General features: G+C 36.9%; 3 protein-coding genes across 3 annotated transcripts; 2 read left to right on the top strand and 1 right to left on the bottom strand.

The window, feature by feature from the left end:
• The first annotated feature begins 799 nt into the window (after positions 1–799).
• Positions 800–3,822, top strand: LOC133743991 (uncharacterized). Its single transcript, XM_062172092.1, has 9 exons — positions 800–1,141; positions 1,212–1,290; positions 1,393–1,450; positions 1,546–1,652; positions 1,740–1,832; positions 1,976–2,254; positions 2,418–2,638; positions 3,097–3,306; positions 3,488–3,822. The coding sequence occupies exons 1-9, from the start codon at positions 935–937 to the stop codon at positions 3,596–3,598; spliced, it is 1,365 nt and encodes a 454-aa protein (XP_062028076.1). The 5' UTR covers positions 800–934; the 3' UTR covers positions 3,599–3,822.
• A 365-nt stretch (positions 3,823–4,187) lies between these two features.
• LOC133743992 (FKBP12-interacting protein of 37 kDa) lies at positions 4,188–8,827 on the bottom strand. Its single transcript, XM_062172093.1, has 14 exons — positions 8,678–8,827; positions 8,530–8,581; positions 8,390–8,448; positions 7,854–7,921; positions 7,695–7,731; positions 7,330–7,417; positions 7,105–7,169; positions 6,851–6,928; positions 6,175–6,222; positions 5,985–6,038; positions 5,369–5,530; positions 5,043–5,112; positions 4,856–4,911; positions 4,188–4,568 (listed from the first exon to the last, which is right to left on the bottom strand). Exons 1-14 carry the CDS (start codon positions 8,702–8,704, stop codon positions 4,386–4,388), a joined length of 1,047 nt encoding a protein of 348 aa, XP_062028077.1. The 5' UTR covers positions 8,705–8,827; the 3' UTR covers positions 4,188–4,385.
• Positions 8,828–15,421: 6,594 nt separating this feature from the next.
• Positions 15,422–18,917, top strand: LOC133745265 (short-chain dehydrogenase TIC 32 B, chloroplastic). Its single transcript, XM_062173322.1, has 7 exons — positions 15,422–15,629; positions 16,493–16,724; positions 16,871–16,950; positions 17,854–18,007; positions 18,104–18,182; positions 18,339–18,426; positions 18,529–18,917. The coding sequence occupies exons 1-7, from the start codon at positions 15,491–15,493 to the stop codon at positions 18,789–18,791; spliced, it is 1,035 nt and encodes a 344-aa protein (XP_062029306.1). The 5' UTR covers positions 15,422–15,490; the 3' UTR covers positions 18,792–18,917.
• The last annotated feature ends 2,943 nt before the right edge of the window (positions 18,918–21,860 follow it).

Below are 21,860 nucleotides of genomic sequence, written 5' to 3'. Positions count from 1 at the left end.
GCTAAGGTCTGTAATTAGACACATTCGTGGAGCTTGTGGTTTGAAGTCTACCACAGATGAACCTACATGCATTTATGAATTGAGCAAATGAAATTAGGTTTCATCAAGAGAAACAACACCAAGCATATATCGCCTAAGTTCTTTTACAATCAGCAACAACATTAATCACTTCTAAAGATTGAACTGAATCAAATCCGATAAGAGGATAATGTAGCGGACTTATTCACTAAGTCGTTACCTAAATCCACCTTCGAGAAACATGTGAAGAGTATCGGATTAAGAAAGTTATCTGAACTCCCATGATTGTAGCAATCAGGGGGAGATATTGACATCAGGGGGAGGTATGATGTCTACATGTTCGATCTCGAGGAGTGAAGGACGTGTTGTGCTCTTTTTGTCCTTCGACCAGGGTTATTTTTGTCCCACAGGGTTTTTGTTACCTGGCAAGGTTTTTAACGAGGCAACGATCAAAGCATCATCACCAAGTGTGAGCGGCACAAGGGGGAGTGTTGAAGGATATCGACATTGAGTGTGCCTCTTCAAACTAGGGTTTAGTCTTAGAGTTGTAATAGGAGAAGGTTATAGATTTCCTAATTATGTTCGGATTCTATTACCTTTTGTGTACTCTGTAAATCCCTATATATAGGGCTCCTATTATCAATAATACTACTACAATTCTCCCATCAATTCTCTTTGCAAATCATATTTTCCTTAAACAAAAACAGATAAAAAAAACAAATAAAATAAAAAAAAACCAAGATCGTTTCGGCCTAAACTAACCATTTAGGACGGTCCACGACCAAATATAAACGAGTCAAAGGCTGGCCGGCCAAAATGGGCTCTTAGCCCAAATTCACCACTATACCTCGTTTCTGTTACGGCGGGTAAAACCGTCGCGGAGATTCCGATTCCGATTAGTGACAAAAGGAGGCAAATGAAAATGGAGAGTCCGATTGCCACCGGATTACCCGACTCCCAGAACCCGGAAAATTCCTTCGTCTGGGACGAACAGTCTCAGCTCTACTTTCATGCCAGTACCGGATTCTACCATGACCCCAACGCCGGCTGGTACTACAGCACTCGCGACGGCCTTTATTACAAGTTCGAAGATGGAAACTACGTTCTTCTTCCCTCTCACCAGGTACCCCCTATCATCCTCTCTTGCGTGTCTCAAAGTTTTGAAATTTATGTTCGGGAGTTTTATTTTTCAGGGTAATAGTTTGGAAACCAGTCATGGCCAAATGGGTGCCACTGAGAATCCCAGTCAAGAAGTGCCCTTTTCAGCTGTAGGTGAGAATACATATGCAATGTGGTTGCAATTTTATGGTTGGAAACTATGAATGATATTTTTTGGTTACTTCGAATTATGGAAATGGTTTGTTTTATAAACAGGCAATACAGAGTGCAGTAGCAGTGATGCACCTGAAAACCACCCTCCTCCCTCGGAATGGTATTCTGCCTTTTCTCATTAGTCACTGCTTTTCCTTGTTGATTTAAATGCTTGGTCAAGTATTTTACTTACTGTGATGATTTGGTTTTTGCTAGGCTAGAGGATACGCTTATTGAACTATATTTGTCTGGTTATTCCAACTTAGAAGCCAATGCTGGTGATCATGATATGGCAGTGTACCCCGAAACATTTGTACCTGATGGTTGGTCCCTTGTTGTTCTATTCATTTGAAATATAAGATTGCTATGGCTGAAACAGGATTCTAATAAGTTTTTCTCTGGAACTGCAGGGAACAATGATGGTCATGAGCTCAATGAATCCGCGCCGATTCCAGAAGACTATGGTGCTGTAATTGAGTCGAGTGAAAATGTCTCTGATGAAGGTGTTGCCATTTTGTTGCTTCTACATATTGATTGCCCACCTTTGTTTTGATAAGTAGCACATAGTTAACCTGTAGGGTTCTTGGTTTGCTTCTAGTTAACCGGTTGCATAATATATTGAAACATATGATCATATTTTCCCCAGGTGGTTCATGGGATGAAGAGAACTGGCGAGCTCAGTATGGTCAGGTCGTTCAAGATGCAGAAGTGCCAATCCCGGAGTCTTCACTGATAAGTTTATGGGACTGGGAAATGGTCACAAAGCCAAGAAATGATGGAAAATGTGAGGTACCAAGGCCAAGGCTTGTTGGGAGGTTAGCGAAGCAGTCTGCTAAGCTTCATCCTTCTCTGCAGTCTGGTGGTGGTCTTTTAAAAACTGCTCCAATCTGTGAAGTGCATCTTGACCTGGTACGAGTCACAACAGGTTTGCTTTTGCCTCTACCATTTGGCGAGTTGGCAACGCATACATAATAATGAAAAACATGCTGTCTGCTTGTGTTGATGTTGTGTTCTGTGTACAAGCATGTTTTTACAGTTAATTTTAATATTTGATTGTTGTATGGGATAACCTTTCCTGATTCTTCCAGGACAAGTTTATAAATTGAGGACTCCCAGTAAACAATATTTGGCCTCCTTATCAACTTATGATTCTTCGAACCCAACCAAGGATTGGGGCTTCCCAGAATTATCAGACAACAGAGAAGTCCTTCCGCACGCTAAATCCAGCGTAAGAGGTGATTCCAAAACTGCGGATGTAATGGCATTCAGCAGGGGTTCATCGTCGTTGCCAGACGCAGCACATGAAAAGGTAACTTGGGCATGCCAAATCGCTGAATTGTACTCTTCTTGTTAAGGTTAATTATAAAGGTACATCAATTGTCAAATACCACAAGTTTTACACACTTGCACAGTCCAAGTAAGCAATGCTACATAAGCAGACCCATAATGTCAACAAGTAACTAGTCACAAAGATTCCCTCTTACCAGTATACCTCATTCTCTCAGAGTTCAATTATATACTTATATGTTAAATCTAGAACAGTACCTGGATACACCAAACTATTAATTTGGTCCGAATTGCATGTCCTATATATTTTGTTAATTTTTCACTTTTTAAGACTTCCAGATTCACATGTATGGTACACAGTGCATTGGTTACAGTTTGATTGCAGTCATTTTTAGTTTTATTCATTGTAAGATGTTGAGGATGCAATTCTTTCACAATCTTCACACTTCCCTCATAATTTGTCTTCTTTCAAATTTCCAGCTTGAAAGCTATCAATATAGGGATAGAGCTGCTGATAGAAGAGCCTTGTATGGTGGTTTTGGTGTGGGTCCAGGACAGAAGAATTCAGTAGATGGTGATAGTGATCGGCCAACACCCTCCCCAGAGGAGGCTGCAGCAGAGGCCTTGAATATGTCATTTGGAGCTGGAAGTTACGCCCGGAAAGTTTTAGAAAGCATGGGCTGGAAGGAGGTACTGTTACTAGTATTCTAGAGTTGTCCGGTAAATTGTGGGTAAAAGTAAACTGAAATTCTAGTTACCTGTTTTTGGACTTGCACCAGGCTAAAGTTTTTCGTAGTTCATTCGATTTGTATTCAAAGAGAGCCATTTGTAGCCATACTCACCTTTCATTCCTCCTATTTGATGTGCATAGGGGGAGACGCTTGGCAAGACTACAAAGGGATTGGTTGAACCTATTCAAGCACAAGGCAACATTGGTAGTGCTGGATTAGGGTGGCCTCGGGGAAGATTAAACCATCTTTGAAATGACTGCCCAGTTTAACAGTTGTATATATGATCTCCTCATGTAAGTTGCGGTTTGCATATCATATTAGAAAACATATCATATTGGAACAGAAATGAATGCTTGAGGTTATCCGCGGAACTGGATTTTGTGGCAACAACATTCTGGGTTGTTCTCCCAACTTTAAACGAACCATTTCGTTTTGATCAGATAAAATAATGGAACTCTAGTTTATGTCTTTATGATTAAGGGGGCAAGGGATACCAATTCAACCAAAGAAAGAACTTTGGACAAATTAAAACCCCAGCATTAGGAACTTGCAGCTCAATTCCCTTGCAACAAATGTATATTTCAAAGTTAAAACTGAAGCATTGGGAATCCTGAATCTCAATTCCAGATTTGCAACAAATGTATATTTTGCCAAAGAAACTGTGTTTTGAGTAGAGAAAACGCATAAAGTGGATGTGAACGTCCTCGCTAGTAAGAAAATATATGTTACGAATTGTTACCCATCAACCGAAACTAACTGGGACGGTAATGTACACATCCACCACGTATCCAGATGAACTGTTGATCTATCATCTCAAATTCTCAATCAACCAGCAACGGCTTTGAAATTTTAACCATAGAGCAGATTGTTACTCAGCATTAAAAGAAAAGCCTTCGCTTGCGCACTGAGACAACACATGCGCCAAAACTACATTGAAGCAGAAACGCTCCCAAAACATTGCATTTCCACCAGACTACTCAGTTTTCAAAATTTAATGATAAATGTACATAAAACAGGATTATTGAAAACTATGATATCCTACAAATCTTTATCATCTGAGCCATTGGCTTCCCCAGATACCATCACTTCATCGCTGAATTTTCCATTATCAGAAGCTGGATCAATTTTCTCCTCCACCATTACGCTCTTCTGCTCTAGCTCGTCCTTTAATCTTTTGATTTCACTATCCTTCTGTTCAAGCTTCTCTTGCATGATGACCACCTGCAAAGTAAGATGCTTCACGTATTGGTTCTCAACAAGTAACAAAATCATAAGATGTTTACACAAAGTTCTCCTCTTTATATTGTCAAGTCAGAGTATCTAGAATTAATCCCAGATTGACTTTCCCCAGCGATACACATAAAACGACTCTTAATATCTAATTAAAGTCAGCCAAAGAATTAGATGCAACCAAAATGAACAGAAATTAGACTTGTACATCGTTATAAAAGATGTGATATGCTCCGGTGATATGTATATCAATAAATGAGAAAATTAGAGAATCATACCATTTCATTTGATCTTTCCACATCATTTGTGAGGCCCTCCATATGCATGTGCAATGCTATAAGCAAAAACACAAAAAGAATGTGGAATTGACTATAAAAGCCAACTTTTAATAGCTAATATCAAGCATAACACAAAGCAATTCTCATTGGTATGAACCAAAGTCTGAATAATGAATGTATGACTGACCTTCAAATTGACTTCTAAGTTCTGCATTTTGGTTCTTTTGCAAAGCAAGTTTCATGGATAATTCATGCATCTGCAGACCAACAAATACCCAATCCTTAATCAGATAACAAGTGTATAATGTAGAAAACTAGATCACCCGCAAGAGTGAAACAATACACATTTGTTAAAAAAACATAACTAGGACAAATTCGTTGCAAGCATGCACGTATTTTGGCTATTGAAAGAAGGGAAGCTATTTTATAAAATTAGGAGCCATCAAATGCATAGAATAATTACAGGCTTAAGAAAAAGAAAGGACAAAGTTACATGACACAAAGTTATATCACCTTTCCCTCAGATGCTTCATTGCCGATCTCCTCATTTTCCTCTTGCAGGGTCTTACATTTAGCCATTAACTGTTTCCCCATCTTGCTTGTTGGAGTAAAATTATTGGCAGCGACATCTTCCTGGAACTGCTTCAATCTTTTTTCTTTCTCCTCAACCAAATTCTAACATTTCAGCATCAGGAAAACAAAGATAGAAGTTAGTTATAAATGTACAGAATACCTCAACCAAAAGAACAAAACATTTTCTTCTCGTGATTCACAGTTCCCTTTTAATTATTCCTGACGGTTATCACTCATACAAGTGAAGGTGATACATGAAAATAAGCATACAAGAGGACAAAGTGCATTCTTAACTTGTTTCCCTTGTGATGCTATTCACAAGAGACCTTAGTTTATTTCTCCTTCTTGGCCAAATGTTTCTTTGTACAAAGGGTATTATAAAGAACAAATCTCACGGGTTATACCCATAGCTCCAAGTGAACATCTACCAAAATTTAAAAAGATAACACATGATGGTATGAACGAGCTCCAGCCCACATCCAACTTTAGAAGCTAAAATAGTCTGTCATTAACTTCAACAAAATTTTACTAGAACTCAAACTTTTAGATCACAAACCTTTAGACGAGTAAATTCTTCATGAATTGCTGGATCAAGCAACAATTTTCTTGCCTGTAAATTAATGAGAACAAAAGATTCACACGACAAGCATTTTATTTGAATTAATAAAAACAATTTCTTAAGTACAACCAAACCAAAATTTAGATCAATTTTGAAATCATAAAAAACAATGGATGAGCTTAGCTACCTGCAATGATGGTGGCTTGAGTTGAGCTCTAAGATCCCGAACTGCAGACTGTGTATTAAGAAATTGGGTCTTAGATCACTCAGAAATAATTAAACTAGTCGAAAATCAAGCAGTGTAAGACTTTCCTAGCATAAAAAGAATCACATGTGTCATCTATGATAAGGAGGAGCATATCAGAAGTATCTTATGATCAAGAAAACATAGTAAAGGTGCAATTGCAACATTACAATCTTTTCCTTCAACATTACCAAAACCAATTGGTATTTGGTAATGAGTGCAGATGTCTATGGCATAAATTGATGTTCAAGGCTATACATTCCAGAAGCCTTTGATCAGCGATGTCTTCATCAGAAAATCCTTCTTACTTTTTATTTCTTCCTACTCTCTTTTGGTCACCCCTAAGGGTGTCAAATTCTGATTTTAGGGACTACACTCTTCTTCTGTTATGTAGATGCTAGCTCCTGTGAAGTGAAGGGTGCTTTTAATTTTGAGTGTTTCCTCATCCACACTTTGTACATATTTGCTATTTTAAAAATCTTGTTTCTCCTTGAGGACTTCAAAAATTTATTCCTACTAGAAAGAGAGTTTCCTACAATGCTCCTATATTCTCACATGAGTGATGTACATAATGTATCTCATATGGATTTAAAAGGGACCAGACATCAAAAGACATTACCTTGAGCTCTGCAACCTCCTGCTCCCGTTTTGCAAATGTAACTATGAATGCAGCTTCCTTTTTCTTTGCTTTCTCCAACTGGTGGAAAAAAAAAATTAAAAATTAAAAATTAAAAATTAAAAATTAAAAATTAAAAATTAAAAATTAAAAATTAAAAATTAAAAATTAAAAATTAAAAATTAAAAATTAAAAATTAAAAGATGAACAAAAGCTGGAGATTACTGATGACTAATAAAGGAACGATGAACACAAACCTGTTCTTTCAGTGACTCCTCAGAGTTTTTCAGGGTCTGAAGATAATTGATGACTAATGTAGGATCTACAATTACAGGTTGGAATGACTTTTAATCGGAAAGACAACAGATACATGTTGAATATCAAAAGGTAAGTTGATTCTCATAGAATAACAAGTATAATGTAAATTACATAATATAATGGTATGCAAAGAAGGAAAACACTGATGATATTGTGAAACTAACCAGGAGAAGTCCCCGGATTTATAAAGGGTTCATTCTGAAATGCAGAATGCCACTTCTGAACCTCAGATTTTGCAGCATCATATTCCATCTGTAACCAAGAAGATCATAATTTAATATATGAGAGAAGAATTAGAATGTAGGTACAACCATATAACACATATAATGGTGGTGCATGCATCAGGAGGTGCCATGAATCAAGCATGTGACTAGAAGGAATTACATTTGACATGATTTTTAAAATTACACACTAGTAAGCATTAGATTTTCCAACTAGATGGAATTTGATGTCACATGAGTGATATATCACTAACTGTAGAAGGATAATGAAGAGATAGAAACGAGGGAAAATGAAATATGATACATACTTGGCACTTTGCAAGATCATCCTTACAGGTCTGGAGACTGCAAAACAAATTCATTGTAATAATCAATTTAGGCCCTCCTGAATATTCAATGCAAAACCAACTGCCCAAGGCATAGAAGTTTGATCAGTAAACTATAAACCATTCTAGATTTCAGAGTACCTCTCACGCAGAGACAAAATCATTCCTGTTGCAACACCAGGAGCAGTTTCTTCGACTTTTGCTTTAACCTACATTGTAAATAAATCACTATCTTTCTCTTAAAGGGACTAAACAATAACTGAACGATAAGCAATGCATATATCAGATGTAACTTGTTAAAGTTCCCTTCCTATATATCCTATTAGAAACTATCCAAATTCGGACTCCACCATAAACCCTACTCTTATAACATTATACATTTACGTTGGATAAAATTTACGCAATGGTTTGTTGAAGTGCGCTAATGTACTATCATCTAAGTTATGCCTTCCACAAAAACCCTAATGTCTGAAATACACCTCATACATATAATCCTTAACCGCGGCGTCATCAGAGTTTCATTTGCTAAAAATGTTACCAATTCTGTTGTAAATCGAAAACGAATAAAATTTCGCAACATTGTATCATACAGGTCCACCTTAGATAGTAATGGAAACAATGGATTCACACAATTGTTCAAATTTCCAAATGAATGCCATGAATGAATATAAAGATACCTGCTTTGAGCCAAAGAAATCATCTTCGTCCTCAATCTCCCCAAAGCTTCTCTTGTTACCTTAATTTCCACAGAAATCAATAGCCAAATTCAATCACACATTAAGAACCAGCGTTCGGTCACATCGAAATTGAAACTAACCTGACCGGCGGGCACCGCTAGTTCCCGGAAAGTCACCTCCGAAATCGTCATCCTGGGTTTAACAAAAACCGAATTGGAATTAATCCGAATGCAAAATTAAGGTGATGTAAATGTACTGAGGGTTTAGCTGAGGGATTTGAGGGCTTACGTCATCGAGGCGAGTGTGGGGATCCATGGGAATTGAAAACCCTAATTCTGGGGAGTAAGCAAGCAAGAATGAAACTTTAGTGTGTAGCCGCGAAGTAGAAGCTGTCCAAAACCGGAAGCAATGGAGTCGGGAACAGTTGTTATCGGCTGTGTGCGGTTGCAGGGAAGTAATATATTCATGTCCATTGGGCTTTTTGAGTCAGATGAGTCTATTGGGCTTGAGGACTGACCATTACTTGGCAACTTAGCCCAATTGATATTCAAGGAGAATTTCATTTTGTGAAATTGAAAATTTTCATTTTAGGGTTTAGAGTCTATAGGTCAACTTTGTTTAGGGGGTATATATGATTGTTTTCCATTAGGGTATGATAAAAACATGTTGTGATATGTGAACCACATCTAGTTGAGCCGTTTGTATATGTCGATGTTCCACATTGAAAATAAAATATTGCATGAGAGCTTTATAGAGTTTCAGGTCTCACTCATTACTAATTGACTCGGAAGTAATACTCCGATTTTTTCATGATATCAAAGCATAAAATCAAGCTCTATCAGGTCATAAGTATCTGCAATATAATTCTTTGTTTAATGTTTAAGTTCAGTTGACAAATCTGATTCCTTCAACACTACTCAATAAAAAAAAAATGATTTTTCTTTCACGTGATAATAGTGACGCTCAAGCTATCACATATCAAACTTAGGAAGATTAAGCACTCCCGATTATCATCATTTCCTTTGGGAAAATATGTTTTGAGTTTTGACTTGCTCTATTTTACATAGTATAAGCCACTCACCAAGAATTAATGGCAAACACATTATGTTGTCTTTGAATGTTAATTGGTCTAATTTCTTGTAAATGTCTCCTTTCCCACCACCCTAGTTTTAACAAGAGATCATCCATCATGTGATTAACCAGTGATCCTTCAAGAATATATATGTTTAACCATTTCTTTAATAATGTCGGTAAGAAGGAGGTATGTCCATACCTTCAACCAAACCTAATGTTAGCTACATTAGCATATCCTAAAACATATATTAATCTCCTCTCCTTGGACTTTGAATTATAATTTAAAATCCCACGTCGATTTGATTACATTAGATAAGGTTCATACACATATGGAAGATGAAGACAAACAAACTTTTCCTCCAAATCTTGCTTACAAAGGGCCCCCTACAAATAAATTCTTTTAGAATCTTATAGCAATTGATCATTAAGATCCTTAACATACAAAATGGCAATATAGATTAGCTTCATTAGAGAGGTATAATAAAGGGTAAGCAACTAAGCACTAGGGCTAAATTGTGTCTCACTCTATTCCGTGATTGACTCTCTTCGTGAAGGTCCCATCGATTTTTTGATCGCATGGTTGGATTGTGGGCACGTGGGGATGGCACTCATGATCAAGATGAAATGTGTATAAGGTTCTTTTTCAAGTAACCAACCCTAGTTTTTTTTTACTTAATCTCATGGAAGAGGAAAAAGGGTTCGCTTTGATATGATTGATATGAGGAAAAGCTTTGGGGTTTGTCGGCAATGGGAATTTTCGTATATTACAGAGTGAATCAATTCAGGTATGGAAATCTTGGTGAGGGAGGAGACATCATTTGAAGCCTCGGGCCCTTAGGTTTTTTTAGGGTATTTCAATTCTCTTCATTTGAAGGAAAAATGTAGTATAAATACTGTGTTTAAGTCAATTATGGGTTGTTGAGATGATCATAGAAAATCATTTTCTTTGGTTAGGTTAGAGGTTGTGCTTAAGCTCTCATAGACTTCTTTTCCATTTGGTCTTTCTTTGCACTAATCAAGAGTTAGGACTGATTTATCAAAACTAATTGCCAAGCTTTAGAAAGAGACAAGATTTAAAATGTAGGATTTAGATTTTCATAGATTTTATAGCTCTTTTAAATCCATTTTTCAATGTCAATGTTTTCCACCCTCTCTTAATGAATTAGTCACATGACTCACATTGGGTAGGCTCCTCCCCCAAGTAGCAACTAGGGATGACAACACTATATGCACTGGTAGATATCTAAATTTTCAGGTCGCATAAGCTTAATCTGATTTAATATCGATTTATTGTATGCAAAAGTGAGTACATATGTTAAACGATATTCATCATCAAACTAAACAAAATTAAAAAAATAGTTTAAATAAAAACATAAACGAAAGCGAATAACCAACAACAAGTAGTCAAATAGATTCTTCATAAACAAAAGCAAATAACCAACAACACGTAGTCGAATGGATTCATCCGATGAGATGGGATCGATAGACATGGAAAGCTTGATCCATACGCCTAATTGATCCGTTGTTATCCCTAGTCGCAATTTTTTTTTTTAATTATCAAATGGGAAGAGAAATTCGAATTTCAAACTTCTACAACTAATATTTTTATTTGAAAGAAATACTTTAATCAACTAGACCAAAAACTAGCCGGTATTATTAGTCACAATTTGCCCCTCCAAAAATAAAATCCTATAATTTGAAGTGTAGGAATATGCTTTTCTCCTAGACCAAAGACTAGCAGTAATTGCAGAAAGAAAATATCGAAAACAAAACTACGTTAGGACTAACTAAATTAATGATCTAATTACTAAGTCTGAGAAAGACTGAAAGAGACAACAGAAAATTAATAATGTGGGTGTGGATTTTAATCTACTAATTTTGTCAATTAAATCTATTTTTTTAAGGGGAAATGATCATTTGCCCAATTTCAGCTTAAAAATTGCCCACTTGCTCCACTAACAGTTTTTAAACCTCATTTACCCAAAACACTCTAAGAGATTATTTCCCTAATACCCATTAATTCTTTTTTTTATTATTTTTATTTATTTTTGAGACTTTTTTGCCCTCTCCTTCTTTCTCACTTAGAGAGAAAAGTCATCCTCCACCTTGCTATGCTCTGGTGACCAATGACCGGCCGCTGACTCCGGCGACCGGTCACCGGAATCAGGAATCCAGAATCTGGCCACCGGATTGTTGACCAGATTCCGGTGTCTGAATTTATTGCCCCCTAATAATACCCAGTAATCATATTATTGCCCCCAAGCCCCAGTAATCATATTATTGCCTCCCAATACTCATATTATTGCCTCTAACAATCATATTATTGCCCTCCAATGAATTGCATAAACTCCCAAAACCAAATTGAATACACTACAGACACAATTGATCAATTTATATATATATTATTGCCCCCCAATACTCATATTATTGTCATCCAATAATCATATATATTATTGCCCATCGGTGAATTGCATAAACTCCCAAAATCAAAATAAATACACTTCAGGCACAATTGATCAATTTATATGTTCAATTTTACACATATATATATATATATATATATATATATATATATAGAGAGAGAGAGAGAGAGGAAGGACCTGAAGCGGACGTCCGCACTTTTGCGAAAGTGCGGACGTCGACGCATAAGGCGGTTCCAGGAGACGACGGCGGTGCGGGGATGGCCGGAGTGAGGCCGGAGGCGTCCCAGACCTCTTCTGGGCGGCGTTCGAGGTCGGGCTTGCCAGTTTCTGGACAACTACCTCACCTGCAGTTTCAGGTTCTGTGCAACACTGTAGAACAGTCGCCGGCGACTCCACCGGACCGCAGACCCCTCCGCACGACCCTCGGCGTCCCTCCGGCAAGCCGCGCCGCGCCGTCACTGCTCGATCGAGGCCGGAGGAGCGACATCCGCACTTTTTCTGGGTTGCGAACGTCCTCTTCAGAACATTTTCGTATATATATATATATATATATATATATATCAATTTATATGTCGATAGTCTGGGTTGAAGTCGAAATCTGAGAGAAGAGTAGTGGTTGTTGATGGCGGGTCTGGTCTGAATCGAATGGCAGATGATTATTGGTTGTCGATGGCGGGTCCGGTCTAGGTCGAATGGCAGATGATTCGCTGCTGCTGGGATGCAATCGACTGGCTCCGGTCGGTGGTTGAACGCCGGAGAGGGAGTCATCGGCGTCTGGGTGGTCGAGGTCAGCTTGTACAGGTGAGATCGAGGTCGTCGCTGGTGCTAGGAGATGATCAGGTGGAGTCTTCGCCGGTGGGCTGGAGTCGTCGTTGAGGCCACTGAGATCGCTGGTCGGGCTGGAGTCGTCGTCCTGTCCATGTCGGCGTCGAGATGGCCAGAGTCAGAGGAGCTGATGGAGTCTGGGTCAAATCTGGTGTATGGGTATGGATATGTGTTTGGCGGAGAGAGAGAGTGATAGTAGGAGAGAGAGGTGTTTGTAGTTTATTAATTAGATTGTGGGTAAAAATGTCACTTGGGTTTAAATTGGGTAAGTGGGAGTAAAAAACTCTCAGTAGAGTAAGTGAGCAATTTTTAGGTTAAAATTGGGTAAGTGGTCACGAACTCTTTTTTTAATGTGAACGTTTTCCACCTTCTCTTAATAAATTGTCGTATTACTCACATATTGAGTAGACCATCCTCCCAAGTAGCAACTCTTTGCCCCCATATAATATCCGCATAAACAGCTAGCTGGCTTCTGTTTAGAGTTGCTTATTTTGCTGGATATGTTTTTTGTTTGAATTGCATATAGATCGAACTTGTCAAGCTAGCTTTTTGAAAATACCTTTAGAACCTACTAAATTTATAATTTTGTCTAACCTAGCTACTACACTGTTTTTACTTAATTAGTGCTATAAGCTTTTCAAGTAAATTCTTACAGAAGAAAAAAACGGAGGATCCATGATCGAGGACATCCTAATCAGAGAATTCTCCCATTTGTTTTTGTTCGAAAAGCAATGACATGATCTTGAAATATAGGTCACGCCCACGACAAAACTATGTGCAAAACAGTTTGAATACAAAAGCAAATTAAAGCCCTTCTTCCTCTTCACCTTTTGTATTCCACAAGCATGTATCTGTAATGGCGCACTGTACGCACAGATCGAAGACTGGCATTCCATTCAAGCTAAGCTAGCTCAGCAACTTTAATACTTTTATCATGCCATGATCAAATGCGAAGATCTAGCTAGCTAGGGCAAACACTGTACAGAGAGAGAGAGAGAGAGGTGCTTCTTCATGTGTGGCAAGTCATGAGAGGTGTATGGAGAAGAGGAAACAGGAGGGGTCCCTTGTGCAATAGCCAGTTCACACTCCATTGTTGAGGAGTCGACCTCAGTGTTCTCTTTTAGTCCATGAAAGAGCCAACACCGCGCATCATTTCTATACAAGAAAGTAAGGTTAATTGATCGAATGTGAAAAATGGCCATGGGGACAAAAAGGAGACGTGAGAGACAGATCGCACGCAACCAAGCATTTCTGTCTACTGCAAAAATCATCTAAAGTCTACAATTTCATTCTCTTCTGTTTCATAGAATACAAAAACATTCTCAATAAAGAACATTGTCTGTAATTATATCATATGCAAGATCATTTTCTTCTTGCTGTGCACGTGTGGGGTTCTCAATTCGCACAAATTTTTGTTTTACTTTTTCTGGGGTCTTAGCCCTTTTCTGCTTTCGTGCATGCAGAATGATGCAGATGCTGGAAACGGAACTACTTGGATGAATTCACACATACATATATGGTCTTGTTTAGATTTTTTTTTTCTATTTAATTAATTTAATTCATATGTAGCAGATGATTCTTTATTGTCTGACAAGTGTTAATTTATTATCTTGTATTTATCGTTTAGAGTTTAGAATTTAATTAATTAATAGATTAATTCAAACTCTGTATTCTCAACACTAACCAATTTTGAGCGGTACTTCGTCCGCCATACCATTAGACATTGTTATACACATAACGCATGGCAATGTAAAGACTAAAGAATAACTTTCTTCCAAATCCTTGTCATCAACTTGCATTTCATTTCATCAAACGAAACAATATATCGTTGATGTACAAGGGTTTATAATCCGATATAAAACACAATTAATTGATCCACATATGGAGCATGCAGGACCATATATATGTGTCCATGTGCATGGTACGTGTGCTATGATGCAACTAAAAGAGTAAAAGCTGTCATGTTTTACCTCTGCGCGGGATCTCTCTCTGGATTAGACTAACTTGTTAAAGTAGTAATCTGCAGGTTGATTAATCTTCATTTCTACTAAAATATTGCAATCAAGCACCTAATCAAAGCACAAATGTCATCCTTATAATTACTTTTTGGGTTCGACCGGCATTAGGGACAGTAATTTCCCACAAGATGATTAGCTAAGAAGAAATTGTCCATTAAGCAAAATTAATTCTGGCCACCCCAACGGCCCAACCAATCAAATCCAAGTTTATAAGATAATTAAAAAAAGAAGTGGTCAACAATTAACCACACCATTACTTTACCCCCAAACTAATATCCTACTTAATTAATTCAGTGACGGTACCTCTTTTTGTGATGGATGATCATGATTAATTATATCTATGATAACTTTAATTAATTAAGCAATAAAATGCACTTGAAATTGCAATTAATCAAGCCTGAAATTGACAGACCGTAATAATGAGAAACAAAGACAAAAAACTAATGGTGCATTTTTGCTCTAAAAGTAATAAACTTTGAACTTTGAAGTTAATCACTTTATCCCATGGACCATTGGATATAATTACAATAAGTGGTCTGGACCAATCATTTATATTGACTGGTGACAGAAACTTCCAATATTTGTGTTTATTGGTCGAGAGTCGAGACCACACTAGTTAGGGTGGTCGAATGACTACCCTAAAACTCTCCACGTCCACTGTGTTGCACTATAAATTCTGTAATTCTTTCTACCTAGAATAGGTCTCTTCTAATTTGCTGCAGTCTAGCTAGGATAATATTCTTTCTTGGAAATTATCCACCATGAAAGAAACACTAAAGTACTTGGCAGGAATTGCAGGGCCAAGTGGTTATGGCTCAAAATCAACTGCTGAACAAGTTACTCAAGATTATTGTTGTTCTTCATCAGTGCCTTCTCATCGTCTAACTGCAATAATCACTGGTTAGTTTCATTCATGGTCTCGGACTTAGAGAATATCTGTGTGGATGTATGATAAAGACATGCATATATTCATCTCATTCTCTTCTGTAATATTTAGTACTATGATAAACTCTAGATTTTATATACATGATGAAGATTTCTATTTTTGTCCTTTAATTTTCACTGTCTAACAGAATATACATATATATATAGTTTTCTGATGGATGTTCAAGTCTTCAAGAGTGGCTTGTTTTCTAAAGAAAAACTCACCTTAATTTGTGATGAAGATCTATATATTATGTTTTCATATATATTTGGTCAACTTTCACCAACAGAGAACTGAAAGAGTTGCCAATTCTTATTGAGTGTTGGAAATTTTCTAGAGTATCATCAGAGAAGTGTAGTGTGTGTGTGTATATCTTAGCTTCTTCTAAGATGCGTCTGCAAGCTTTAATCTCTCTCTCTCTCTCTGTGAAAGAACAAGTACTTTTAAGCAAGGCTATCTGCAGGGATGGAACATATCTGACAAGATCTCTCTGGAGAACATACACTCCTACCCTTTTTTCCCAACAATTTTCTAATATACTACTTTAATTAATAAATTATTTATAATTCTAATATATAAACAATTCTAAGATTCTAAGTTCTATAGAGTATAACTTAGTGGTTCTTTTTGGCTCTGGCAAGATATTGTTTTGTCTCTTTTGATCAATAGTAATTTCTTATTGGTTCAGAGTTGTTCTCAGTACTGCTTTCTGGACCATTGTTTGGAAACCAATAATGATCACGTACCTACTTTCATGAACAGGAATTAAAAAAATTAACAAACATATTGGTGTTTAATTAAAGAGCTAATTTCTGTGTTGAATATGCAAAATGTTTAGGAGCAACTTCAGGGATTGGAGCTGAAACTGCCAGAGTATTGGCGAAGAGAGGGGTGAGGATTGTGATGCCGGCAAGAGACTTGGCGAAGGCGTCGAAAGTGAAGGAGGGAATCCAAAGGGAGAATCCAAAGGCTGAGGTTATAATAATGGAGATTGATTTGAGCTCCCTTACTTCTGTTAATAGATTCTGCTCCCAGTTCTTGGCTCTAAGACTACCCCTCAATATCCTCATGTGAGTTTCCTCATTCTTCTGATGGTGATTATTCGTGTGTTTCCTTTTTAAGCTCGATATATATACCGTTTAGACTATCGGATCGACCAATGTCAGAACTTGTTGTTCATGGCACTGATGCATGAAATCCTCAATTTAATTTGCAGAAACAATGGAGGGATATATTCTAAAGGTTTGGAGTATTCTGAGGACAAGATTGAGATGACATTTGCTACAAATTACTTGGGTATCTTTCTATATCACTATGCATACATCTTTATTTGAATCACACATGTACACATGGATATTTAAAATGAGTTTACTTCATTTTCGGTCATGTGCTAAGTTGAATTTTCATTTGGTCCTTATGCTACAAATTTAGTCAATTTTAATAGTGTGTTTTCAAATGTTTAAAATCCCAAACACTTTTGTCAAATTCCATCAAATTGATGTCATAATTCGCATGTTTACATCATGTTGTTTACAAGTTTTTAGACTCGTGAACATGTATGCATGATTCAACTTTTATAAATTGTCGATCAATCAAATATGTGTAAATAATTAAAGTAATACGCATTGATAAATATATGTGAACAAAATTATACACAAATGTACATAAAATCGACCGCTTCTGTTTCGTACGTAATTTAACATAATCAAGTAAAAGTGGCCAAAATCAAATGACGTTGATATAATAAAAACCAGCACAATGATTATATCTTCCCTAAATTCACAACACAATAACCAAAAACCTGATATTCGAGGGAAATGTGTTGAGCCCAAAAAGATATTAGGAATCTATTTATGCAAACTTGGTGATTGACAAGCATATATATCCAGGTTCATCATGGGACAGGAATAGACTGTCTTACCCTCCCACAATTTCTTGGGATACAACCTTAATTAGGACCCCCGCTCCCAAAACATGACAAAAAAAGTTGGGCCATTCCCGTATAGTTTGTACAAATTAATGGACCACAAGGGCACGTTTATGGATTGGCCAACAATGTTCATATTCTAGCTCGTCCTTGTGTGAACCACCATTTTAGGCAAAGCATGCATGAGCATTCAATCATTTCTGTATTGTGCTAGCTAGCTAGGCATGTAGGATTGAGGATATGAATCTGATCACTTGGGGTTTCTTTTGCAGGCCATCATTTTTTGACAGAAAAGCTGCTGGAAAAAATGGTGGAAACGGCAGCTCAGACTGGCATCCGGGGAAGAATCATTAATGTTTCTTCTGTGATCCACAGCTGGGTGAAGAGGGAGAGTTTCTGCTTTAATCAACTGCTCAACCCAAAGAAGTAAATTTCATAAACTTTCATCTAATTGACCATTACTAATTAGACAGTGATTACATATTAGCAGGTAGTTAACTATAATTAGTTTCATTCATGCAGTTACAATGGCACAAAAGCATATGCACAGTCCAAATTGGCCAACATACTGCATGTCAAGGAATTGGCCAAACAGCTTAAGGTAATTTCGTGAGAAATTAGTATGTGAAAGTGAAACGATTACAATAATTCCATGTGGATAATGGCATGTTGTATTAGAACTAGCATCCATCCGCATTGTCGGAATAATGAGAGATATCGGCGTCTCACTCAGCGGAGTGTTTCCTTATCTTTACAGGCCAGAAATGCAAGAGTAACCATCAATGCAGTACACCCGGGAATCGTGAAAACCGGAATTATTAGAGCTCACAAGGGCTTTATCACAGGCATGGATTCAAGATCTTTCCTCGATCTAGTTCAAAGATACATGTGAATCAAATTTGCAGTAGTGCAAAATGAAATCTAATAAACTTTTCCTTCTCATGCAGATTCTGTGTTCTTCATAGCATCCAAGTTACTAAAATCAACATCTCAGGGTGCTTCAACAACGTGCTATGTTGCTTTAAGCCCAGAATTAGAAGGGGTAACAGGAAAGTACTTTGCAGACTGCAATGAGAACGAGTGCTCAAATCTAGCAAATGATGAATCAGAAGCATACAAGTTATGGAAGCAAACTCGTTTTCTAATCCATAGACGACTATGTCAACCAACAGCTAAATCAGTGCTCGGTCATTCTGTCATGTATATATAAGCACTTACATTCTTACACAACTAAAAAATAATCTTCATCAATACCCTAAACTTTTATGATCAATAAATTGTAATTGTCAAGACTTAATTTAAAGGAATGACAATGAATCTCCTGTTTTAAGTTTAACTACAAATAGCATAATAATCATACAAACTTTCAACTTAAAAGAAACCACAAAAATATATTAATTCAAACTATGTTCCAAAACTTGGTTAATATTTTCTCTTTGTTTTGTCTAATTTTTGTTATCTCAGTATATATGCTCTTTTAATTTACTTTTTACATAGTTTTTCTTGAACATGTGTGTCACTTTGATGGCTGAAATTCATGCCTCGCTTTCCCCACGATGACTTGGTACATTTACCAAGCCTTGCCTACCTCTTGGCGCATCTAAAACTCATTAACTATTTCTAACTATTTCATTAGAAAAATAATTCCTCACTTCTTACATACACTTTACTGTCGTACGTACTTTGATAATCCTACTACTTATACTTCATTAGAAAAATAATTTCTCACTTCTTACACACATTTTTCTGTCATATTTTGATTTTCCTACTATTTAAAACATTTGCTTTAGTCTTTCGTCTTTGGAGAAAGAAAATGAAAATAATTTTATATTTTATCTTTTATTTTTCATCATTGGCTCCATCATTATCGAAGTAAAGCCCCAAGTCCCGTGGTTCTATTATCATCATAATATGGGATGAAATCTGCTGTCCCCAAAAACCATGTGCCAAGCCTGTCTCCATATTCTGATTGGTCCATTAAGATTAGAAAATGAAAGAAAGATTAAGATAATGATTTTTTTAATCATTCTAAGCCAATCAAAGCATGGGGATAGTGTTGGGAGAGGGTTTTTGGGACAGCAGATTTCATCCCACCCCTTGTCGCTATTCACACGCCCCATTTACTTTTCTATTACTTTAATTTAATTTTCTTTTACAAATTACCCTAATTAACATCCCTTGCAATTATGTTTCTTTTTCTTTTTTCTTTTTTTTATTTGGCAAATCAATCATCTCTACCATTTTTTCTCATCATCATTCTATCTTTCATCCTCAACATGGGCTCGAACCCAAACTCCATCATTTACCTCAAGTCACCCCCGTCTGCTTCATACACCCCCATATCTGCACCTCATCAATCAAGCTGTTCGAGAAAGACTCACACACCTTCTTAATCGCCATGTTTAACGAGCCGACACCAAAATGAAGGAATAGATCACCCACACAAACCTCCTCACTCTGGAAAACAATGCCACACTGATGACATAGAAATCAAGCAGGTCGTGAATTTAAAGGATGACAACGACGAATTGGGGGACCTCGGGGATTCCAAACCCTTTGGGTTAGATTTTAATCAGAGGAGGATCCATCACCGAGTCACCACCCAATTGAAATTTTCAAATTCTGTGGCTTTGTTTGCTTCTCTTTGCTGGTTTTGGCCTTTCAGTTTTTCTTATACTGGTGGTGAGTTTTGAGGTGGCTGGCGAGGCGACACATAATGGAGATGCGCTATCCCCACCTGGAAACTCCGTAAGTTGCGTCGGATGATTAATTTGCCGAATAAAAAAAAAACATAATTGCAAGGAATGGTAGTTAGGGTAATTTGTAAAAAAAAATGTGAATTAAAGTAATCAAAATAGTGGGGGTGTGTGAATAGAGAAAAAAAGTATGTCAATAACACCGCCCTTAATTAATTATATTTTCTTATATATTATATTTCTTTTCCATTGCACTGCTCTTTCCTTAATCTGGGAGAAGGTTTTAACGAGACCCTTGATCATACTAGTTTCCTCCAATATCTTAATATCCTATGATTGTATTTCTTCTGAAGCATCTATGCGTATGATATAAACTGTGTGTGTATTTGTTCATTCTAAATATATGCTGGTCATCTTATCATGCGTATGGTGATTTTAACTAATATATTTCACCTGGATATTGCAAGTCACGAAGATTTTATTTGAACCTCTAAATTTACTATATATTTCATTTTGAAAATCTTAGAGCATCTCCAACAGTGTTTGTTATAAACATAGCTAAAAATAGCTAAAAGTTAAATATAGCTATCCAATTTGAGAGTTGTCCTCCAGCAATGATAGCTATTCTTGAGTTAATTTAAATTTTGAAACGTTGAGGATGTTACATGAAGTTATTTTCTCTGGATCCGGATCCTCTCCTAAGCTCATTCCCCTCCTAACCTACCTAAGCTTTTATAGAGATTAAGACACCTGTCAAGTCTCATATCCAATGATCTACATATCTCCTCAACATAAAAAGCTACTGATTTTACAAAATAACCCTTCTTTTTGTCCGTATTATCCTGTTCTCCTGTTTCAACTCTCTTCTCTCTCTCTCTCCACCTTCCTCTATTCTCAGACATGGTTCCAAGGTAGCCCACAGATTATTATTCCTTCCATTGATTATCCTACCTCCATCATCTTCAAGATTACATGATTGAACAAGATTTTGCAAAAACCACACAATTTTACAGACCAGTCATCAAATCAATCAACCTCCACCGTTGCAGTCATCATTCAACCTATTTCAAGATCTTGTTTTTCGGATAAGAACAAGATCATCTTGAAATTCAAATCTAAAATTTTTTCATGATAAAAATTGGGGAAGACAAAAAGAACGGACCAAAGGATAGTCTTAGCATCGAGGCTCCCAAATCCAGTTATAGGGGTTGTGGGAGAGAGGCAATTGCATCTTAAAGGTGAGTTATTTCTAGGGTTTGAAGGTAGAAACCAGAGGAGGAAAGTAAAGAATTGGGGGAGGTTGTGAAAATTAAATAGGTTTACTTTGATGTTTGTAATCGGTGCTGAGTGAAGAAGAAGAAGAAGAAGAAAGTCGCCTTCCATATGAGAGATAGGCACTGCACGTGAAGGAAGAGAAGAATAGGGGACATAAAAAATAGAAAAAGGTAAACTAAAAATGGTAGACCATTAGATTAATTAGAGCCACGTGTCCAAATCTTGTAAAAAGCTGAGGCAGGTTAGGAGGGGAAGGTGCTCAGGAGAGGATCCTGATCCATTTTCTCTCTCCTCTCTAGCTATATTTA

The sequence above is a fragment of the Rosa rugosa genome, chromosome 4 (assembly GCF_958449725.1).
Source record: "Rosa rugosa chromosome 4, drRosRugo1.1, whole genome shotgun sequence".
NCBI classification, from domain to species: domain Eukaryota; kingdom Viridiplantae; phylum Streptophyta; class Magnoliopsida; order Rosales; family Rosaceae; genus Rosa; species Rosa rugosa.
This window is presented reverse-complemented; position numbering and strand designations above follow the sequence as displayed.